We start from the raw sequence: 23,280 nt of genomic DNA, 5'->3' as shown, positions 1-23,280 counted from the left end.
AGGTCCACCAAGGCTTCCGTCCACTGTCTTAATAAAAAAAGTGTTGGTATCGAGGTTTAACTTTACACAAAGTTCCTGAAACTATTTCTAATAAATAACCACAAAAAAGTTCCACATAAACATCAGCAAGCAGTTGCTGTTGACGTGTACAAACTGATTTTAGGCTTGAAATTACAGTTAGTCAGAAAAAGATAAAAGTAGAATTACTTTACAGACATTGTGAGTAGATAAAGTTTAAAAAGGGGCAGAGGAAATGGAAAAGAGAGAAATCCCCAGGATGCTTTGAGTCCTCAGCCTTTGAACATGGATGGCTGACACAACGTAGCTTACATAAAATTCACATCATTTTCAGTTTACAACTTTTTTTTGTCCAATTTATTATAACACAAAATAAAACAACAGCAACAAGTTTCAGTATTCGGATCCAACTACACAGTGTGCTGGAGTTATTGTGTGTGTATCTCAGTCTGTGTGTGTGTGTGTGTGTGTGTGTGTGTGTGTGTGTGAGTGTGTGAGTGTGCAGACATATGTCATCAAGACTTTTCTCCTTGGCTGTTATATCAGACTGAAAATGAATCACACCTCTTGGCCTTGATAGGTTTACTGCAGCGCGTTAGGCACCGGACTGAGTCAAGAGGCCCACAACAGAAGAGGCTTGCTCTGATTTGTGGCGACAGTTTCATAGGCTTGTTAAGGCCGAAGCACACAATGTGCTTGGTAGACGGAGAGAATGTGAAACAGTTCAGGGGAAGAACAAATCTATTGGACCTCAGGCTCCGGGGGAAGCTGGCTGAATACAAATTCATTTACTCATTTATAAAAGAGTCCTCTGGCTGCCGAGCAACAAAGTGACACATTTTTACTGTTACCCAACACAGAGTGATCCAAGGAAAGGAAGGGTCACTCATAAAGGCGCAGTAGCTCATACAGTGTCATATAGTACTCTTGACACTGGTGATTAATTAAAGGCAGTGCAACAGAGATGTAATCACTTTTATCTGTTTATAATGTGCAAATAAATGTTTTGTTTTCTTTTAAATGTTAATTAAACTGTAGAAAGGCAATTAGTTATAGAGATAGCCTCTGTGTGAAAATACACATCATCAGTTATGTTATGTTGTCTGGATGCAATAAAATGAATGTATGATATGTATTATTCACATTGTAAAAATAATAAGACATATCAGTCAATAAAGATGATAAATTGTGAAACTGTGCAGTTTTCACACGTTCAAGGAAAGTGCACTACCTCTTTACTCACTTCTGTCAGACGATTTCACTGATCTTATCTGTAAAAGTAAAAAAATACAACTAAGAGATCTAATTGTGCAAGACACTTTTATAAATGTTTTTTTTTTTTTTTCCTTTGTGAATTCACACAATAGATTATTTTTGTCAGAGAAGTGGAAATATTCTGCAATTCATAATGTGTCCACATGATGTCACCCTTAGCTTCCGTTTTCACTTCACAACTCTGGTGGATCTGCACCAGAGAGTTATGATATAAACCAATGACGGTCAATTCTTGATTTTACTTTCTTCTGAAGTGTAATAAGTGAAGACAGCAGGCAAAACATGAGTTGGGCTTGTTGGAAATACATATGTAATAAAAAGAAACATTGTGCTCAGGTCAGTTGTCTCTCAGTGGTTATAAGGACCGTCAGGGGGTCTTAAAGAAAATGTAAGGGCTCTTCAGATACAACAGTTACACAAAATAAAGTGCTTTTTTAAAGTTTTATTTTCAGAAATACTCAATACTTTCACCACTTGAGTTTTGTAAAAAATCCTTTAAATGAAATAATCTGGTTGGTCCTCACTTCAGTTCAGGTCGAAATATCCCAGCAACCCATTGTATAGATGGCCATGAACTATTCACAGTGCCCTTAAGATAAATCCTGCTGACTTTAGAGATCCTCTGACTTTTCATCACTATTTGATGGATTGCTGTATAATTTTGTGGAGACATTCATGTCCCCCTCAGGATGAATTACAGTAACTCTGGTAAATCCAACTCTAACATTCTAATCAGGCCCAATTTTTTACTTGTATTATACTTTGGTTTATTACCAAATATCCACAAAGGTTTTCTGCAAGACGTTCCCATCAGCCACTTGAGGCTGGCACCAAAACCAAGTCAATTTCCATAAGCTCCAATGTTAAAATGCCCAAATTTACAGCAGAAATAAACATGTTTACAGCCTGCTACAGGTCTCTGCTTTGGTCTCTATGGCTAATTACATTACTAAATGGAAGTATTCAAATAAAAACTATGCTGGACATCCGTTTTGAATGTATGTTCAGCTTTTCATTTGGTGCATCAACAAACACAACAAATAATCATTCAACTGCAGTCCACCAAGCAGATGACTTAATTAACACTGGGTTGTAAGAGCCTTGTATGTATGCAGATAATGGATTTTGCTGGCTTTGTTTGTGTATCAGAGGCAGATTATATCAGTAGTAATCATAGTTATAATACCCCTGAGTGTGAGCTGCAGTTTCTCTGTTCCGTTAATATTCCATGTGGTAACACTGCTTCAGGCACAATTAGAAATGTATTGTTGTCATCATTTGTCCGACTACTTCCCTTCTTGTCTGTCTTCACTGAAACTCTCCTAGGAGATCTACTCCTTTTAGTTATGTGCCCCACATTCTGTGAAAATCGCCATTATTAATTCAGCTTAAGAGGCCCTCAAGTGGTGTAAGGCTGTGTGTGTGTGTGTGTGTGCGCGCATTGATGTGTGCTCAGGCAGTCTTGTACTCACACACTCATTTGTGTGTAAGCTTGCTGTTGCTTGTGGCTGAGATATATGCCAAAGAGACAGTATCTAAGCTTCAGGGCTCCTGCTGACACACTGACCTCACACTGAAAGGAGTTGGCACCAAAAGAAAACCAAAGCTCCGATTCACACTGAAGCATGAGGCTGGTGCGTTCAGATGAATTCACTCAACAGAGCGTTTTTGAAAATTCTTGGATTTGAAAAATACGACCTTATTGTGGACAGAGGAAAATGGGTTTTCAGATTACATAATAGTCTCCCTATTTACTATAGTGCACTACATTTACTTTCTGAATTCTGACTGTGTGAATGTATCCACTGTATGGTGCCCGCAAAAGTTGAGAGCGACTCTATAGCTTTTAACACAAGATGATGAAAAGCAAGTGTCCAAAATATCCACTGCTCACTACTCAGTAAGCTACTGAGTGTCCATTACAAGGACCTGCACAGGTAACTTTGAGTGGCTTTTGCACCCCCAAATGTTATGTGTCACTTATCACCATGTACCTGAATCGTGTAGAATATGGTCATTTAACAGAATTTTCAAATTTGTAAATAGTTTTAAATTTGAAAGATTAAACTGGGTTGGCTGTGGCTCAGGAGTCCGCTAATCGGAAGGTTGGGGCGGTTCGATCCCCGGCTCCTCCCACCGGTCCTTTGAGCGCGATGCTGAACCCCAAATTGCTGCTGGTGCTGTGTCATCAGTGTGTGAATGTGTGTGTGAATGTGGCATGTAGTATGCAGCGCTTTGAGGGGTCGAAAGACTAGACAAGAGCTATATAAGTACAGTCCATTTATCAAATCCTGCATGCTCCTTGTAAACAAACACCTGTGAGCAACCATCCATTCATTTCCGAAACCACTTGTTGTGTTCGGTCTCTGCCCCAGCATGCACTGGGCAAGACACCTGAGACAAGCCACCAATAAGGGGCCTAACACGGTTTACCTCAAACAGTTACAGTTTCACCAAATCCTTATGAGGGCAAACACATCATTAAATCTGATTTGCGTAATACATGTAACTCTCATGTAGGATTAGTGGTATTGAGTAGAAATAAAGACCTCCCTTGACTCAATGACACAGGCTAGCAGGCTGCGGTCTGCCCAGATTGTAAAAAGCTTTCGTGGTATAGCTCAGTCAGTGCTCTGCTGAAAGATGCTACAGTATTGCAGTCATTTCTTTTATTTCCTGCTATGTGGCTGTGAAAGCCTTACAAGTTGCCTTTAGGCTTTTAAGTGGAACCATGCTGTTATTGTGCCCCGATCTCCAAACCCTACTTCATGTAGGGAGCATATGCTTTAGAAGCCAAAGCCCTAATCAACAGATCAACATGTATTTGAAGACCTGGCAGGGATTAGGTCGCTCTCTATCTTTTTTTAAAAGAGCCTTAAGAGCGCATGGGGTCCCTCAGAGGGGAACTGTGATTGTGTTCAGGAATAATTCCTCATGCAGAGACAGCAGCTGTTCTCGTCTGCCATCTAGCTGTTTTGTTTCCATGAGAGCAAGGTGGTCACGGGGACTTTTAAGCAAAATAGTGTGACACAGCAGTTTTTATGGAGATAGCCTTCAAAATACCGCACGAATAATAAAACGAGGCGATAATATAAGTGCTGTGTGGGCCTCAATGTCAATACGTGCTTGGGAACTTGAGGTCATTCGAAGCTTGGAGATTGTCTCGTATGTTTTAAAATGGTCAAGCTGCTATAGGTTAAAAAAGTTTCTATAAGGGAACGAATTTTGATGGATGATGATGAGGTTTTCATTCAACAGCGAGAGCGGCAATCGAGAGGGAGAGCCGAATGTTACATGACAAAATTTGGTAGCCAGTTTTGAACCCAGAACGGTAAAAGTAAGTCGTGCAGCATCATCCTGCTATCATATAAAACCCTCAGGACACCATTAGCAGCAGTACTTTTCCAAAGAGGTGTATTACTGCTGCCCCACTTCCCCTTCCCTCGCCGCCTGGGACTACCTTTAGGGGAGCGCTGCATCTTTACTCCCAGGGTGACACAGATGGTCTGTGCATTATACAACATGACAACTGCATTAAACATGAACACAGCTGTACTGTGTCTACAAAGCACAAATCATCGGTTTATGGAAGCTCTCTCGTACTGGAGGTGCTTTTATTCCAGATGCTTGAACAGAATGTGTGGAGGATGCTCAGTGTGAAGGATCCTTTTAAACACCAGCACATCATCATTGTACATGTTTGTTGGCAGCTGCATGTTCTGACCAGACTGTGTTTTAAGCTGATAACATTTTTTTTAAAAATATGTTTTATACGAAAGACATTGTTCTGCATCTTAAATATGTCAAGACTCCTACTGATGCAATTATGAATTAGTGTTTTTTTAAGTCTCATTTTGATGTTACAGGACTTTTCATAAAATTAAGGTTAGAAAGCTGCATTTAATCCTCAGACGACCAAAGTGAGGATTTAGATGTTATGTCTCTCTGCTTGTCCTTACATGTTTGATTACTGAAGCAGCCTAATCCACTAATGTAACAAACAGGGAAACATGAGTAATAACATTCAGAGATTTGAGGGACATAAAGTGTATATCAAGGGGTTTATATATTGATAAGGGGATCAAAACATTGTGAAGAAACTGAAAGGGATAAATCACATAATTCCTTATTCTTACATTGACCTCTATAGGTGCTAACAGGCATGGCCACTAGTTGGTAGCCTTGCCCTTTTTATTTTATCCAGAGACAGAGGTTTGTGAGCACTACAACCTCATCTGTAAGGCTATATTAATATTTCTTATTCTCATCAAAACAGACTGGATTGGAGTTTAATTACTACAATGTAATAACAATCTCATGTGCTATGTTTTCACTCAGCATGAGCCAACATTTTTTTCATATTGTGCTAAAAAAAAACAACTTTTTAAGTGAATGTATCACCTCTGTTAATAGAAAAGCCAATGTTGACTGAATAGAAATATGAATCATGGTGGGAATACAGTAGGTGACACCACGCCTCGGTTTGCCTCTGTGTGTGGAGGGTGGGAGGAGAGAGAGAGAGAGAGAGAGAGGGGGCAGGTACCAGACCTTGAGCCCCTCCTCCAGAGGAGCCACGGTGCGCCTCTGTTCCAATGGAAACAGGTGGGATCCCCGGACTCCTCCAATCACACCCCTCCCTCCATGCGGGTGGGGGTTGGGGGTGGGGGGAGTCCAGGGCAAGGAGGCAGGACCCAGCCAACTTCCACACTCACAGCAGGAAAAAGTCGGGAAAACACATCTGTCCCCCGCATGTTGCTGTTTCCTGGTGGCCCTGCGTGAGTTTTTGGAAGCTGTTGCGGTGAGTACCAGCGGGGCAGCGGTTCACCGGAGCGCTGCCGAACGAGTTGCCGCCACTTGGCCGCTGTTGAGGGCGGTGTAGCAGCGCCGCAACGCCGGGACGGTTCGCTGCGATGGAGAACATGTACTAACCGGATTTTTTTGGAATTGTTTTTCCTTGGATTACTTGCCGGTTAAACCGAGCCGCCTCGGCTTTTTTTTTTATTTTTTTTTATTTTTTTTGATAATCTCTTCGGTTCCTCTGGTAGTGTGGAATAGTAAATACTTTTTTTTAAAAATGCCTGCAAAAACCAAGTATAACCTCGTTGATGATGGGCATGATTTGAGGATCCCGTTGCACAACGAGGAAGCGTTCCAGCATGGGATCAACTTCGAGGCAAAGGTAACTTTAACGTTACATTCACACACAGCTGTGAGGCGTTAAATAAGCCTGCGTCAGCCTTTAACGTCTTATTCACGGATAACGTCTGTTTTTGGTGTTGTCCTCGTTGGACAACGTGTCCACAAAGACATTTTAGAGACACTGTACTTCTCTGTACAGGTTTTATATATTTAAAAGACAGAGCTCGTAAAGCAAGTTGTTTAGCTAGTTGAGAGGTTGAAGTTGCGCAGAGTTAATCATTACCTTCAGTGGACACTTGAAGTGTTTCACAAACGTTAAATAAAACCCAAATGAATTCCAACTGTTGTTTTATTAATGTGTTAATGTACCTGTCATCTTTCACCCCCCCTGCGGCGACAGTACATCGGCAGTCTGGATGTGACGCGGCCGAGCAGCAGAGTGGAGATTGTGGCTGCGATGCGGAGAATACGGGTGAGTGGAGTCTTCACAGAACTCCGTTTAAAATCCGTCCATTTTTCCGTTTATCGCTTTTCAGCTAATGAGCATATCTGGCAGAGTACGAAATGAGGGGTTTTAGGATTAACTGTGGCCCACGGCTGTATTCGGTGATAGTGTGATTGACTAAACGGCGATATCAGGAAAGCATCAACTTTTTGAAACTGGTTTTACTGTCCACTCCTGTGAAGCCAGTTTTGGTTGAAGTTAAATGAAACTGAAGTGATTGTGATCTGGGTTTTTATTTCTGATGCTGAAACTAAAGAGAACACCAAAAATTGTAAAAGTACAATGTGTAATTTTGCCAAGTATCCCATATATTGTGAAATATTGATAATATTGTATTGTTGGACTACTTGGGTGCCCTTTCCCACTGCAGCCCCCCCAGAGAATGGCCTCACAAATCACCAAAATAAAGTAGTGTGTAACAGCTGATTGGACACATTAACTGCAGTGTTATCATTTAGAGACTGTGTGAATGCACCTTGGAGTTTAAACCGTGCAGACTTTGTGTTGTCCCGGACTTGGCTTGCCTGGTGGGGGGGGGGTTAGGTCTCCCATGTGCTCCATCACTATTTTGAAGTTTCCTTTGAAGCGATGCACTGGAGTGTGATCCCCCCCCCTCGCTCCCTCATTCTGCTGTGTAAACCTAAGATTTACAGCTTTTTCAGCTCCAGAAAGTAGACTTAATCTTAATCAGTGTGTCTGCCAGCTTGGCAGCAGCTGGCGTAGCAACCTAATACAGGTTGTGCCAGTGGTGTAGAGGTATTTGAGGATTATGGTGATGAACTGGTAGGTGTGCTGGGATTAATTGGACGATTCCTTCAAAACCACACACACACACACACACACACACACACAGTGAGCACACATTTTTGTTTGTATTTTATTACTTAATGGTTTTAAAGGAATTTGAGAGTGCCATAAAGCAGCACTAAAATAAGGGTTATGCCGAATGAATGCACCATCAGTTCACTTTTCCTGACATTTAATTTCAATAACTGCCTGTTTCTATTAAATTGACTGTAGGATAGCAACGCCAGCGGCAGTCGGACCACAGTCTTTACCTGCGTGCTGTTATGTGATGAAGTTCCTTCCAGCAGGACAGCCACTCTCGTATACATGTGCACACACAGAGTTGAGCATAAGGTGCAAACTGTCCTTATTGCTGTGACCTGCTCCTATAAAGCGGACCTCCCAGCGTGCTGCCATGGCAGCTGTTGTTGTTGGCAGGAAAACAGGCTTTGGTTTGGCTCCGTCAGTGTGAAAATGGTTTGACACTGGTTTGACAACACAATGGAGGGAAACCACAGGTATCTAACTTGGAAGTCACACTGGAAAGCATGGGACTGCTGGACTAGCTCTGAGGGCATTTGCTTTACTTGGGCAGGAAGTAAGCCAAAGCAATTGATTTAAGAAGAAAATAAAGAAATTAAAACCTTAGTGAGTGAACAACGTTGTTTTGGCAAATTAAGAGTGATTGACCTATTTGGCAGGAGGATCGTGGCTGCTTTACATCAGATAGTTTTCATATTGATTAATACATGCTCACAGCAACCACAGAATTCTGACTGTTACATAACATGTTGTTTTTTTAAATTGTCATTCAGAATCTGAACCCTTTTTATTGAATCCTTGTGGCATAAGAAAATAAAACCAAAATATGTTCAAAGCAACGTTATTATATTTATGTCATCCCTCAGATTTAATAAAACTATAAAATATACAAAAATGTCTCCCCTTCCACAATATAAATGCTGGTTAATGCGTGAACTGATTTCTAAAAACTGGCTCTTCTGTGGGATTATTTATGACTACAACTAAGGACACAACATTTACTTCATGCTTACACTATACTGCTGTGTCACCACAATTCATGCATTTTATGACATTTTCCTTGAATTCCCAAAATTTTGTCCCATTTGAGTCGGACGTTTAACCAAAACAATGTGAATCGATATCATGGTCTTTTTTCATGTAAGGCAGAGACAACAAAAAAAAGGCTTTTAGTTAGAGAAATGATTGTTTTTACTCTCTAAACTGCTGGATGTTTTTACTGTCAAGCACATACAGAAAGTGCTGGGGAAGTATTTGAGCCAAAGCATTGTAAAGGCACAGATCAGAGGCTTCTACTCTATCCGTTGAATGAGCAGGAATATACAGGTACACTAAAACAATGACACAGTTTTCCATCCGCCGGTCGATGGCGGTGAATAGAAAGATTTCCAGACCGCTCGAAAGCCTTTCTGTTCAGTCTCTACAAGAAGTGGGTTAGGGCCCACTGCAGGTATTGATTAATCAAATTATCGAATGAGAACAACTTTTGCTTTATTAAAGCAATAGCAGCAGTATAGAAATAGTAAATATACAATAGAGAAAATAAGACCGGTCTGTTAAACGGTTTCAGAGTTTTCTCGAGGATTTCTTTCAGCAGTGGAGGGAAAGACTTCTGTTCTAACCCCACTGTACTGGTGGTACTTTCAAAGTGGGATATTAGTTTTTTTTTTTACTAAAGTAAACAATCTGATCCTTCCTCCACCTCTGCTTAGCACACCCACAGCCTAACCTGCGTTACCAGCCAAGCCTTCCCCTTTAAGAAAGGTGGGCTTGTGGGTAATTTGTGCCGTCCTTTTTTCGGAAGTGAGTCTTTCCCGGTGTATAATACCATAGTTATAATACCAAAGTTACTGAAACAGTAATGTTGCGGTAATGTTAACGTTACTATGGTGTGTAGCTTGTTAGTGGGTTTACAGCAGACACACTGTACAGAGTTTTTCTTCATTTATTCTGTCCTGTCTCTTCGCCCCACGCTATTTTCTCTCTCCAAAGTACGTTGTGCGACAGTCATTATCCGCGCAAAACACAGTGAGCTGGCTGTATATGCAAAGAATATGCATCGATGATTTTTAGTAACCGAGCTACTAAATCAGCGAAGAATCGTTTCAACCCTAAAGTGTAAAGGGTCATCTGGCAGAAGCTTGATTAAATTAACTACAATTATTTTTACTTAATTCAGTCATGACAGTGCTTTTTGGCTGCATCAAGCATAATCTTTTCTTACCAAGTACTTCAGGGAGAATGAACCACAGACTCATCTAGTTTCCAGTTTGTGCTTTCATGTAACTTTTGATGCCCTGTGGAGTTTCTGAAATAAAGTTTTGTAAAATGATGCTCCCCACAGTGTCTGCTCTTTTCCAAGATTCCTATCAGCCTCTCCTTTCTGCATAGTCAGTCAGAGCTATGCTGGTTGCCAGGCAACCGGTTGATGTATGGTGTCATTGTTCATTGTGTGCATGAGTCACCTGTAAGCCAGGAGCTGATAACAAACTAATGACATGGCAGGCAAAGCAGGAAAAAGCCACCTACCAATACGTGCGGCGCTGCAGGATCGGGTGTAGTTTGTGGGTCTCGTATGTGCACGCAAACACACACACACACACACACACACACACACACACACACACACACACACACACACACACACACACACACTTTGTGTTGTGCATGTTGTTCCTGAATGATTAATTACGCTTCCCGGAAACAAATGGGGAAACCTAGTTTATCACAGATGGAAAAACTATTTAAGCTTCACTTGGTGAAAAAAATGTATTGCTTAAAAAGTTTTGTTTATTAGTTCATGAAGTGTATCTGAGTTGTTCCCTTTTCTGTTTTAAGGCTGCAACTCCAGATTACTTTCATTATTGATTAGCCTTCTGAGCCTTTTGTGATTATTTGTTGAATTAATTATCTAGTCTCGAAAATGTCAGAAGAAGTCAGAAAAGATTTGTTGAAGCTGAAACAAGGAATGCGTGACATTTCTGCTGGATTAATTACATAAAAGTAGACTTGATTAACAAAGTTGTTGATTCATTTTCTGATGACAAACTAATAACTTGATGGGCTAATCGTTTCAGTGCTAGGTCTGTTATTTTCCATGTTTTAGCTGTGAAAGGTTTGAAAATAACCATCTGATACGGGTTGAATGAGCTTTAGAAAACAATCTTACCTCCTTTTTTTCTCACTGAGATGAACATGCTGCTTAATATAAAGGTCCTTTTATAAATGACATTTTTTATTATCATCATCTGGCAAAGTCTGGTAGCAGCTTATCTGGTTAAAAGGAGAGGAGACCTTTACAGTGAATTAAAGGGATTAATTTCTCATTAATCTGCCTTTGCTGGGTTAACTGACCGTAGGAAGATTGAGCAGCGTGGGATGAGAAGATTAGATGTGTCTGAGGTGACGTCTGAGGAGACTGAACGAGCACAGCGTCGGTGCTGGAGAGGAATAAAAAAAATGCTTTGCCCATCCCTCTCGCTGCCCGGCTGAACAGTGCAGACCGGGACCGTTGTGTGTTCACCGGGCAGCTAACAAGCATCTTTCTTAACACCAGTTAACGTGGTTAGAAAACCCAGTGGAAGTTCATTAATCTGCATTTCACTGTGCACATAAGTATCTTGTTACTGTCTTTACACTGTTCATGAGTTGCACAGTGTAGTTGGATCTGGAGTGCAGAGATAGACAGGAGGCAGTATATTAGCATTTTAATGATGCATCGCTGGAGTGCAATAACATGAACAGAATCAGTGTAGTATCTGGTTGCGAGCCATGATCTGTACACTGTTGACCTGTGTTAGATTGCGTCTGTGTTTGCCATATGCCCATATGCTCTGTTGATTTATGCTTATCTACCGCCAAGGCCTAATCTCACTCACAACACTTGTACAACTAACTGATATCAGGATAAAGGGACAGCATAATATACATGTTAACAGTAAACTCTCATGATACACTAACTGATTAATAAAGTAACAGTTTTCAGCTCTAACAGCGATATTCACACACGTCTTGGAACCGTAAATTGTCTAATTTAATGACAATCAGGGTACTTTATCATGATAGAATACTATGAGTGTTAATTTATATGTCTATAAAAAAACAAAAAATATTGATTACTTTAAAAGCAATAACAAGCAAATGTTGGAGTTTTAGTTTGATGAATGACTAGAGTGATTAATCGGTTTAAAATTAATAACTGTCAGCACCGATTTTAGTTTTTTTGCCAATTGATTGATTAATGGAGTAATTGTTTCAGCAGTATTGTCGGAGAATTTCAGAAATTTCCAGTGATTGAATATCAGCGACTTAGTTCATCCATCTTGCCAAATTCTCCCAGCTGGGATCAATACAGTATCACATTAACATGAACAAGCTGTAATCACTGTGCTGAGGCTGTGCTATTACCTGTTACAGCTAGGCTGTGTGACTCACTGAGGTAATTAGATGGTTGTTAGCGCCTTTGACTTACACTTTGAACATTGTGCTCTATCTACTGTGTGCACAGGAAAATACAAACATACAGTGTTTGCACTCGGAAGGTAGCAGCGGCTTTATGTACTTAAGGACTATCTCTCCCCTATCATGGCTTTAAATGGAATTTATAATGGTATCCTTATTTATAAGTGCTCACAAGGATGTGAGATGAGAATGACGGATAACTACAAAAGAAGAAACAGAAATAAAGAGTGTAATACAATAATGATGATGATGATGATGATGATAAGTGGCAATCATTAATATAGAACAGCTATGGTGCTGTTTATTATCACGTATCTGCCTTTAATTAGTGGCAGGCAGCTGGAGTTAACTTGCCTCCGTGTGACTGACATTAACAAGATATAGAAGATCAACGTCTGTCCAATTAATCCACCCAGATTATATGTGTCCCTCAGCAGAGATGTCTTTGCACTAAGAAAGAAAGACCTCCAAACACTCTCTTTTATAGGTAGTCTGTGCTGCTGTTGAATGCAGCGCGCTTTTTCTTTACTTCACTAAAAATGAAGTAATGCATCAGCACACAGCTCTGTCAAACTTTTTTCCTTTTTACTAATTTACAAAAGTAGATGACGTGTGGAAAATTACACAGTAACTAATTCACACTAAAAGTCCATTAATAGTGGTGTTAATGTTACAGCAACTGAAGCTGAAGAAGTGTCTTTGAAGAACCAGTATTTACTCTGAACTATATCCATCACGTGGCCAAAACTCTAACGGCACCTCAGCCAGTGGCACTTTTTATTAAGAGCTGGGCAAACTTGGCTGCCATTCTCCATACATGCCTGTGTACAGTCCCCGCTCACCACAGCAACAGTGGAGTAGCAGCTCTGTCTTTTTACACACATCTACGTAACGGCCTGAATCACTTTGAATAACACTGAGGATGTAGATGTAACACTGTCAGGTCAGAGGGAAGTCACTCGTGCTTTTGTCTGTACGTCATCTCCCTAGCACACTCTCACGTGGAACCCCCCGTAGTTGGCCTAATCACATTTTAAACCACGAGTTGAAGTGTCTTCAGGTAAGAGAGGAGGGTAAAGCTCACTTTACTATTTAAGGGCTTTTCAATTGCACACTTGGTATCATTTTTTTTCTTCAGTAATGTAGCTCTCTCCCATTTCCTTAGATGGGACTTTGAATGAAGGTGTCCTTCAGAACTAGAGAGGCTGTTCATTCCCTGAAGTAAATCCTGCTCACTGACCCCATCCAGCCGTGCCTCTGTTACATTTGGTATCTAAAAGTGAGTGGGTCTCATTTTGGTCATTTGAGTGACTATTCTCATCCACCTGATGACACTGAAGAATGACTCATGCAGCTTGTCAGCAGAAGTTGTTTGACTGGTTAAAAAGTAGTTGTTTGCTCGCCACAAGGCGTGACTGCTTTCGAGATCCCTGATATCAACTTCCTGTTACAACTTTCAGGAAATTTGGAACTTTGGAACTGTTTACACTTAGCATTAACCTGCGCAGTTACTTAAGCCAGTGTGAGATGGGGTCTTTGCTTGTTTTCCCCAAAGCTTAAAGCTGCAGTAACTTTCATAAATTGGTTTATTTAAAAACAGTTATTTTTGGAATAAAAGTTACCTACTGCAGCTTTAATGTTATGTTTTATAAAGGTATAATATATGTTTTACTCATGTTAGCAGTGGCTTTCTTTTATTTCAGGTGAGGCGATGGGCCTCCACTGTAATAGGCTGTGGGAACACTGCAAGGCCTAATACACACATGTCCCTTTTCATCAGAAAGAACTTCATCGAAGTTGTGTTCACCCCTTTGCTTTGTAGCCAAACCTTTAACAACATGGCGTCAATGTAAAGCTCTTTGTGTGGACTGTGACAGAAAGTGCAATGCTGTTGATGGAGAAACCGATGATGGGGGAAAAAGTGGTGAAAAGGGTATCTCACCTGGCAGTGTGTATTTTTGAGCCTCAAATTTGTTAAAAATGGAAGAATTTAGAAAACAGACCAAGTGAGTTGGAAAAGTGTCTTCTAGGCCTTTTGTTTACCGTGTTGGTGAAAGTTAAGAGCCAAAGTGTTTCTCTCCTGAATGGGTTTTTTGTTGTTGTCTCCTTTGATGGGAGGTGTGATGCATTTACTGCCCTCTGCTCTGACTTGCGAGTCTTTGCTGCCTCATTCAGAAATGTCACCTCTTCAGATGAGGAAGGATTAAAAAACCCCAACAAAAGGGAAGGAAGGGTAGAAGGAAAAAAAAAACACCCACCACAAAAAGTAGAAGAGGAGGAAGAGAAAAAAAAAAAACCCCCCCCCCCCCCCCCCCCCAAACAAAAAGGAAAGACAAAAAAAAAAAAAAAAAAAAAAATAAAAAAAAAAAATAAAAAAGGAAATAGATATAATTTATTTGTTTGATTTGGGGAAGATTTTTTTTTTTTTAAATTATATATTTTTATAAAAATAAAATTAAATTTTTTTTTTCTTTTAAAAAAAAAAAAAAAAAAAAAAAAAAAAAAAAAAATACCCCCCCCCCCCCCCCCTCTTTGTGAAAATAAAAAAAAAAGGAAAAATAAAAAAAAAAAAAAAAAATTTATATTTATTAAAACCTTTTACAACACCCCCCCCTCCCCGGAGAAAAAAAAAAAAAAAAAAAAAAAAAAAAAAAAAAAAAAAAAAAAAATAAAAAAAAAAAAAAATATTATAAAAAAAAAAATAAAAAAAAAAAAAGAAAAAAAAAAAAAAAAAAAAAAAAAAAAAAAAAAAAAAAAAAAAAAAAAAAAAAAAAAAAAAAAAAAAAAAAAAAAAAAAAAAAAAAAAAAAAAAAAAAAAAAAAAAAAAAAAAAAAAAAAAAAAAAAAAAAAAAAAAACCCCCAACCAACACCCCCCCCCCCACCCCCAAAAAAACCAATAACAAAATAAAAAAAACCAACCCCAACAAACCCCAACAAAAAAAAAAAAAAAAAAAAAAAAAAAAAAAAAAAAAAAAAAAAAAAAAAAAAAAAAAAAAAAAAAAAAAAAAAAAAAAAATTTTTTTTTTTTTTTTTTTTTTTTTTTAATCTACCCCTTTTTTTCTTTTATTATTCTCCAAAATCCCCACTAAAAAAAAAAAAAAAAAAAAAAAAAAAAAAAAAAAAAAAACACACACACCCCCAAAAAAAATCAAGCATCAATAAATTTCATTCCTGCCTGGTCTCGTCTCTCTCCACCACAGCTCTCTGTTTCTCTCTGCGAATTCTCTTCATCTCGCCCTCTATCTCAATTCCCTCCAATCCCGCCCTTTCTCCCCCTCTCTATCACCTTTTTTATTTCATCCCTCTCCTGGTAGCGTGCCGGCCCCCTTTCCATCCCCCGCGCTGTCCTTTTCCCTCGAACAATCTGTTAAGCCCCTCACATTGTCCTGCCCTTCATCAGAGGCCGGGTGAAACATTGGCTGATTCACGGGTTCTTTTCTCAGAAATAGGGGGGACTTTGTCAGCCCCTGCTGTAACTAATGGAGACACAGACTTAATTTCATCCCCCCCTCCCCCACCCTTTTATAATTAACGTCTGCTGTGCCACCGAAATATATCTCATCCTGCAGGATTTTTATTAACATTTTAATTCTGAGAACATTAAATAACCCAGAGATGCGTATCCAAGAATGAGGTCCTCCCATTTGCTCCTTGGAAGAGGGATTGTTCTGCTGTTAGGACAGGAAATCGCTTAATAAATTAAAAAAGGAGGTAGACATTTTTTTACTAATTTCAATCTGATTCAAACAGTAAGTGACAGTAAATTTCAAACATTTAGGGAGTTTTACCAGCGTTTTAGAGAGAATCTTATGTCTCTGTACAGATATACAGTGTATTTGCTGCTGGGTTAGTCGGGGAATTAATCCTCATCCAGTGAGTTTGAATGTTTGTGCATGATGAAGATATCTTTCTGTTTGAGGAGAACACACACCACCCTCCTTAGCCTCCAAGCTGGCAGTGACAAACTAAGCAAACAGCCTCAAACTGAGTTGTCAGCAGTATTAACTGCACTCCAATTACATCTTTACCTCTTTTGATCCCTCCCTCCATCTCTTCGTCTGTGCTTGTATCCCACAAACACGATGCTGCTGCCGCTGTTCACAACCCGCCGCTTCACTTGCTCATCGTCTGTGTCTGACAAGATAATGTAATGTAATAGCACACAGATGCTGCGGGTCTACCCCCTCTCCCTCCAGCGTTTCATTTAGAATCCTTTTCCCTCCCCACGCAGACACTACAAGCATCGTCGCATGCACAACCTGACTCTCCACTCCCCCCTCCTGTAAATGTCAGCAATAAATTGGCGAATGAGTCTGAGTTGTGCCCTGAGCCAGACGGTGGTGATGTAGGAGATTTGGAGTTCATGTTGAGCCGGTTGAGACTTTGACACGGTTGCCCCGCAGCATCAACATGGGAAGTTTGCGGTGGAAAAGATGCTCAGCCTGGCAGAGAGAAGAGCTTTCAGAAGTTGAGGAAAGGTCAACTTCAGAGGAACATCACTGCGCTTTCCATCAGATGTCAAAAGTAAAATACCTGCTTTGACATCAGTGATTTGAGTGTGGCTGAAGGTTTAATTTGCTGAAAAGACTCAATCCTCGGTGCCTTTTTCCACACCGATGAGTTGCTCAGGAGTTTTAACAGCAACTTTCCTGTCTGGTTTGGGGGAAAAGTCACGCAACTTTTGCAGATGCGGGGCAGGTCACCTATCAAACTGCAATGGGCAGCCAGTGAGGGACTTTTTTCATTGCTTGTGTTTCACAGTGTGGGACTCTACAGAGAAGAGGAGAAGCAGATTTCTTTTTTTAACATTAGATATGTGCCAGTCAGTATCAAGCACTTCTACATGGTGGTGAGGATATAATGTGGGGGTATATCTGTCGGTGATGAAATCTTCCTGAGATCTTCCCTGGCCCGCCTTTAACAGCCGTTTCCTGCCTGAGTCAGTATCTTACAGAGAGTTTCACACATTATTGTGTAACCAGTGCATTACATTGAATGTATATGGATGTAAGCTTTGTTTTTAATAGTTCAGCTGTTGAAATGAACTGTTCAGTCCAGTATGTCTGAAATGTTACTTTTCCTACAGAACAGAGGAAGGCATTGGACCAACAAGGGAGCCAGAAAACTGACATCAATATAAAGTGATCAGGTCTCAGTCAGTCCACCGGGAGCCATTGTTTCATTCTGAGCTGTGTGAACGTACAGGACACAGTTAGCAACAAGTGTTGTGCAATCTGTGCGAGTCTGTGCATAATCGAGCCAAATATTTTCTTGTTCCAGCTTGTCAGATATCAGCATTTGCTGCTTTTCTCTGTTTTGTATCATTGTAAGGGGAATATCTTAGACTGTGGGTTGGGGGGAAAAAAGCATTTTGAAGACAACACTGGGAATATTTCACTAAATAATGAACCAATTAACTGAAACAATACTGAAGACATTGATTGATAATGAGAAGAATCACCAGTGCCAGAGGTCGTCCTGTAACTGTCCTGACCATGGTGGTGAAGAGTTGGTGTGCGTCCGTCTGGCAGGGCAGAGGAGGCTGAGGTATCCCTGCTGAGGCCCGAGGATGCCATTGTTCAGTGGCAGGTGTAAAACTGGTGTCTGGATAGCTTGCGCAGAAGTGTGCACTCACGCCATGTCCACTTAATTTTCTGTCCTTCACAACACCCGGTCTATCTTGTGTATCCTTGCGTTGGCGGGGTGACCCTCCGACCTTATTCTCTTGTTGGAAATAAGAGCCGCAGACTCCGGCTCCTCTTCTGCTCACGTTCGGCCATTCCTGTTCGGCAAGATTGACGCAAAACATGCAGTCAGACGGAGATTACAACAAGGTTTTGGCACCTCCAGCAACACCTCTACAGGATTACAAACCGCTCGCTGACAGACCACACACACACACACACACACACAATGGCTGCAAACACCAGCTTTTCAGTCTCTGTGCTCCCCTTCCCTCAAAGGTCTGCTCCTCTCTGATTTCATTGGGCCCTTTATTATGTGCACAGCATCCACTTAACAGTTGAAAGTGGACTATTTATGAGCGCCTTCAGGAACAGGTGGAGAATCAAGGCGTCCAGAGATGTGCAGGAACAAAGTTCTCCCTCTGGCTACGTTTTCTACTCTACCTCCTCCTCTTTAGCGTCTTCTCCTCCTTTCTTCTTATCTTTTTTTTGTATGCTTGCTTCTCTAGGTATCTCTTCCTACATCTCTCTTCCTCTTCTTCTGCCTCATCCTCTGCTTTCCTCCTCCTCCACTCCTTTTACTTTATCTTTTCACCTTATCCCTTCCTGCCCTCCTCCTGCTTCTCCTCTTTTTCTTCATCCTCATCCCCCTAAGTTCCCCTTCCCCCTTTACTCCTCCCCCTTGTATTATTCTGTCTTCTTGTTCCTGTCCCTCTCCTCTTTATTCTCCTTTAGTTCTTCTTCCCTCTTCATTCCTCCCTCTCCATCTATTCACCTTGCCCCTTCTCTTTCTCGTCATTATGCTCCTCTCCTCCCTCCCCCGTGCAAAGTTTTGATCATTGTTGGAGAGCTTGCCATCCCTGCATACCGCCTGCATACTTAGCGTGGTTTTCATAGTTCAGCTCTCAGTGAGAGTGGCTCTTCCCCTCTGCACACCCAGCGATGTAGTTCCATGTTAATTTAAGGTTGACTAATTAGTCGGCAAATTGACATTTTAAAGCAACGATAAGCCCAAATTCTTACACAATAATAAGTTGGGAATGAATTAATGAACTTTCTTCCACAGCTGAACCCCAAGGTAGCGTTTTCACATTGCTTGTTTATCTGAACAAGACAAGTCGTGCACTCATTTGTTAACGACATTGAGTGATCAGAAATGGTTTAGAAATGCTTTCTGTGCTGTTAAGAGAAAGTGTAAATAAATGGTTTTATTGTAATCTGTTAAATGTGATGTTTCTGTTGAAGCAATCCAATCAGACCATCCAAAGCAAATCATTTACTATTTTACTACTTCTGTGGTTTACCCTTTAATGAAGAGACATAGGTCTTATTAAAGTTAGCAGGCCAAGAACTGGTTCTTGAAGGACCAGTGTGTACGATTCAGTGACATCTAGCGGTGAAGTTGCAGTTTGCAACTACGTGAATACCACTCAGCCTTCCAAGCGTGAAGGAGTGAAACTACGATGGCCATGAAACTCCAAATAAACATGAAATACCCTCTCTAGAGCCAGTGTTTGGTTTGTCCATTCTGGGCTACTGTAAAAACATAGAGGTTCAACATAGTGGCCTCCATAGAGGAGCACCCGCTCCTGCTGATATGGAACTTTGGTGGAAGAATGTCAGAAAACATATGCATATAATACATATTTATACCTGTTCATCCTGTATACTCACAAACATGGATATATGAAAGCGCACACTCAGTGGCACAAGGCTGAGTGATAATGTTATGCAGTCATCTGCCGCTCCCAGGCTGACCTTGGAGCTGCCCTCATCTATCAGCTCCGGGCTTCGGTTTTATCTTGCCTCTGCAACCATCCCTCCCCCTATCTCCTCTCTGCGGCTGCGTCTCAATCCTGCAGTCGGCCCTCCTGCCCTTATCTGCTTCCCTTTGCTGTATCTTAATGCTGCCAGCAGCCTATCAAAACACCTCCCCTAACCTCGGCTGCATTTCGGCGCTCCCAGGCCTCGCCCCCCTCTGTCCTTGGGTAAATCAGAGCTTCAGCTAACCTCCTTGCCTCTTTTTGCATTTTCTCTAGTCAAATTAAGTCTGCCAAATAATGATTCCCACTTCCATTAATCCTTTTAAAATGTCACAGGCGTTTTTGAGCCAGACGTCACTTTGCCACGGGAAGTTTAGGAAATAATGGTGTTTAACAGCAAAGTCAGTCAACAGTGTTGAAACCGTCATCTCCCATACATCCACGGCATAATAGTAATATTAAACGCAATACAGCTGTCTTGTATTCTTTCCTTGTCTGTTCCTCTGAAGGTTTCCTCTGGCTGTAACTGCCGCCACATGGGCTGTCATATTTTTTATGCACAAAAAAATTGGACAAGCCGAGGAGAGTATCAGACCACATCCGCCTAGGATTGCTTCAAATGATTCCCCTGCCTTTCAGATTGGCACAGATGAAAGAGAGTCAAGGAAATGGGATGATAGGGAGGTTACAGAGATTGTTAGCTCTCCAGAGTGAGTGTGTGTGCGTGTGTGCTCGTGTGTGTTTGTGGGGGCTGGAAGGATGAAATGATGTTGCCCTCCAATATGGTTTTAATGAAACCCTTTCCCCTCCACAGACACTTTCATTAAAGCTGCAGGCTGCTGCTGTCAGCCCTCCTTTACCCACAGACACTGTGTGGATAAACTCCTCCTCAGAAACCCCCCAGCACCACAAACATTCTTCATTCCATTATTATTTCTATGTCTTTCTTGTTTTCTACTCTCTCTCAAGCAGTATTGCTTGTTTCTGCCTCCCTTTACTCATCCATCCCTCGCTGTCCCTCTAACAGTTTCATTCTTTCTGGTACAAACATCTAATTGGTGAAGCAGTTCAAGGAAAATACAAAGAAAAAGCCACTTTTGTAAAAACCAACATCATGATTATATGATTTGAAAACATCTTATGTATTATATCGCAAAACAGTTTTATTTATGATGAAAGTTGTAATCAAATAGAATTCATAATGATAAATACAGCACTTAGAGGTAATTATGCAATCAACTGCTTTGGGATTTTGAATTTCCAAAACAGTATTTCTGTCATTCATTGTGGCATTTGGCATCGTTAAAGAGGAATCTATTCAGAATCTCTCCGAATCTTTAAGTAATTCCCGTTTGTGTTACGTGCTATTAATCAGTCTCTAATCAGACTACATTGGGTAAACAAACCAACTGCACAGCACTAAATGGATACGACATCCATTTAGTGCTCGAGCTATTAATCAATTATCAGGATTGTTGTTGATTGATATATCAAACAAAGAGCTTACAATGTGAAGATTTGCTGATTTTCTCAGTTGTATATCGCTACTTGCTGACATTTTTTACCTGATTGCCCCTAGATTGTTTTTTACAGAGAATCTTATGGAAAGTCATCGTTTGGGAAAAAAGGGCAGGCACCTTCAAGAAATACTGAGTGGATTGTTCATTACTGTATATCATAAGCAAACTTCAACCAGTTGGATCAACGAACCATATAACGCAGTCAGACTCTTATCGAAAAAACATTTTCAATTCTTTGCTCTTCATTTAATGAAGAAATACTTTCCAGTTCTGATATAACTGATGCTAGCAGCATCTATGCTAACTTATACGGGGGCCACGGACGCTTCTCACCAGCGCCCACCTCCTGATCGGTGTAGTCTGGTACTACTGTAGTTTGGCCAGAAACACATAACTTGAAGCCCTAAATCAAGATGGATTGTCGCATGATCTCAGGATCTCGCCAGTCCGGCTGCCCTGCAAGGTTATGAGATTTGATCAATTTATCTATTCACCTATTAATCAAAAGAAAGGAAAGAACTAGTCCGATTAAATGATAATAACAATAAGCGTCCCTTGCAGCCCTATCTCCATTGTAATGATGGACGACGGTGACTGCATGCTTTGATATCAATCTTGGTATCGTCCCAAAATATCATCCCACTCACTTATCTCTGTCTCGCTGCCTGCTCTCCACTGTAGTTTTTCACCTCGGCTGACATGCCCGTCGTTTTCCCTGCCGTACGCGGTGTCAGAGGGGGAACAGGGAGAAGATGATGCATATCTTGCTGATTGTCTCGTTCACAGCTCAGAGGAGAGCACACAGCTTAATTGATTTTAGTTTAGTCTGTGGTTGGGGTGCTGTGAGGGGTAAAGTAGCATGGAGGTCATCCATCACTGTCATCATCATCCATCACGGTGCCGGGGGTAGAGAGGATTAAAACACAAGTACAGGAAAGTTAAGAGGTGAGAAACACCAACTCAGTGTCTCATCACTTACCTCTTTTCAGTTCCTCGCTCTTTAAAGAGGTGTGTGGAGGTCTTTAACAGGTGTCTAATAGGCTGGCATTACATGTTGTTACCCTACGGCCCATTGATGTTTCACATATATCCAAATGATGATGTTGTTTGGTTTGGGTTTGCTGCAGATACGTTGAGGCAGTAAAGTTGATTTATTCCTGTAGCCACGTAGCCCGTAGCTGATCATGTTAGACTCTAATAGGGAAAACCGCATGGATGATTGTAAAATGCAAAAGATTTCGGCAAGGTCTCTAAACATTTTTATGTTTTTCAGTTGCAAAATTGGTCTTGAATCTCATTTTGATGGGCATTAAATCATCTGGAACTTGCTGACACCCTTACTCTTTGCCTGTTTCTTCTCTTGCTGCTGTATGCCTGTTTAAAGGAGAAACCGCAGTTAATTAGCAAAGAATTCCCCTTGTTGTCACCCTATGTTCAATAGCTATTGGGCATTTCTGCGGTGCAGCAGTACTACCCAGGCTACTGTAGAGTTTGGGGTTGAGACCAGATGATAACATTTGACTTCTGCAAATGTCTACACATCAGAGACACCCACAGTTGCCACCACTCTCCTCTATCCACCACTTTCCTCTGTTTTTCTAGGTTGGTAAAGAGATGGATAACGCAGTTGCAAGGATGCTGAAAGTCCATTTATAACTTTGTCCTCACCTCGTTGGTTCAGCTAGATTTCGGTCCATTCAGCCAAGCTGCTGCATTGCCTCTTTTCCCCCAAATCTGTTTGGTTGTTGTCATGTGAATGTCTGAAGTGTTTGCATTTTGTGAGGTCAAGTTCTTTTTTCTGCTGGTTCACCTCTCATGGAGAGTCGCTCACAAGAATAGGTTAATCCTTGAGAGACTGACACACGGGGTACGTGCTAGGCAGCAGCCAGGGACTTGTGGCAGGCATACATTATGGTGTCAGATATGGTCCACATGGAGTAAATGTATTGACCAGCATCTTCAGTCTGTTGTTTAGAGATGAGGACAGGAGCTGATGACAGAGTGCTGTCAGTTAAGCAGCTGTTATTGAAGATGCAGGAATCCAGTTACTTCATGCTGGCATTAGCACAGCAGTGATCTCTCTGTTG

The 23,280-nt window shown here is 40.9% G+C and overlaps 1 protein-coding gene across 4 annotated transcripts in view; it reads left to right on the top strand.

Annotated features, from left to right (window-relative positions):
* Positions 1-5,946: 5,946 nt before the first annotated feature.
* The window catches only part of LOC127349852 (carboxyl-terminal PDZ ligand of neuronal nitric oxide synthase protein), a 170,585-nt gene continuing 153,251 nt past the window's right edge, over positions 5,947-23,280 (top strand). The window contains exons 1-2 of one of the 4 annotated variants that reach the window (XM_051375839.1): positions 5,947-6,472; positions 6,833-6,904. In XM_051375839.1, the coding sequence (XP_051231799.1) occupies positions 6,368-6,472; positions 6,833-6,904 (177 nt within the window). In that variant the 5' untranslated portion in view covers positions 5,947-6,367. The remainder of the gene's footprint in view (positions 6,473-6,832; positions 6,905-23,280) is intronic. The other 3 variants (XM_051375840.1, XM_051375837.1, XM_051375838.1) reach the window with 3 other exon arrangements.

The sequence above is a fragment of the Dicentrarchus labrax genome, unplaced genomic scaffold (genome assembly GCF_905237075.1).
Source record: "Dicentrarchus labrax unplaced genomic scaffold, dlabrax2021, whole genome shotgun sequence".
In the NCBI taxonomy this organism is placed as follows: domain Eukaryota; kingdom Metazoa; phylum Chordata; class Actinopteri; family Moronidae; genus Dicentrarchus; species Dicentrarchus labrax.
The sequence above is the reverse complement of the archived record's forward strand: the minus strand, read 5'-3'. Positions and strand labels throughout refer to the sequence as shown.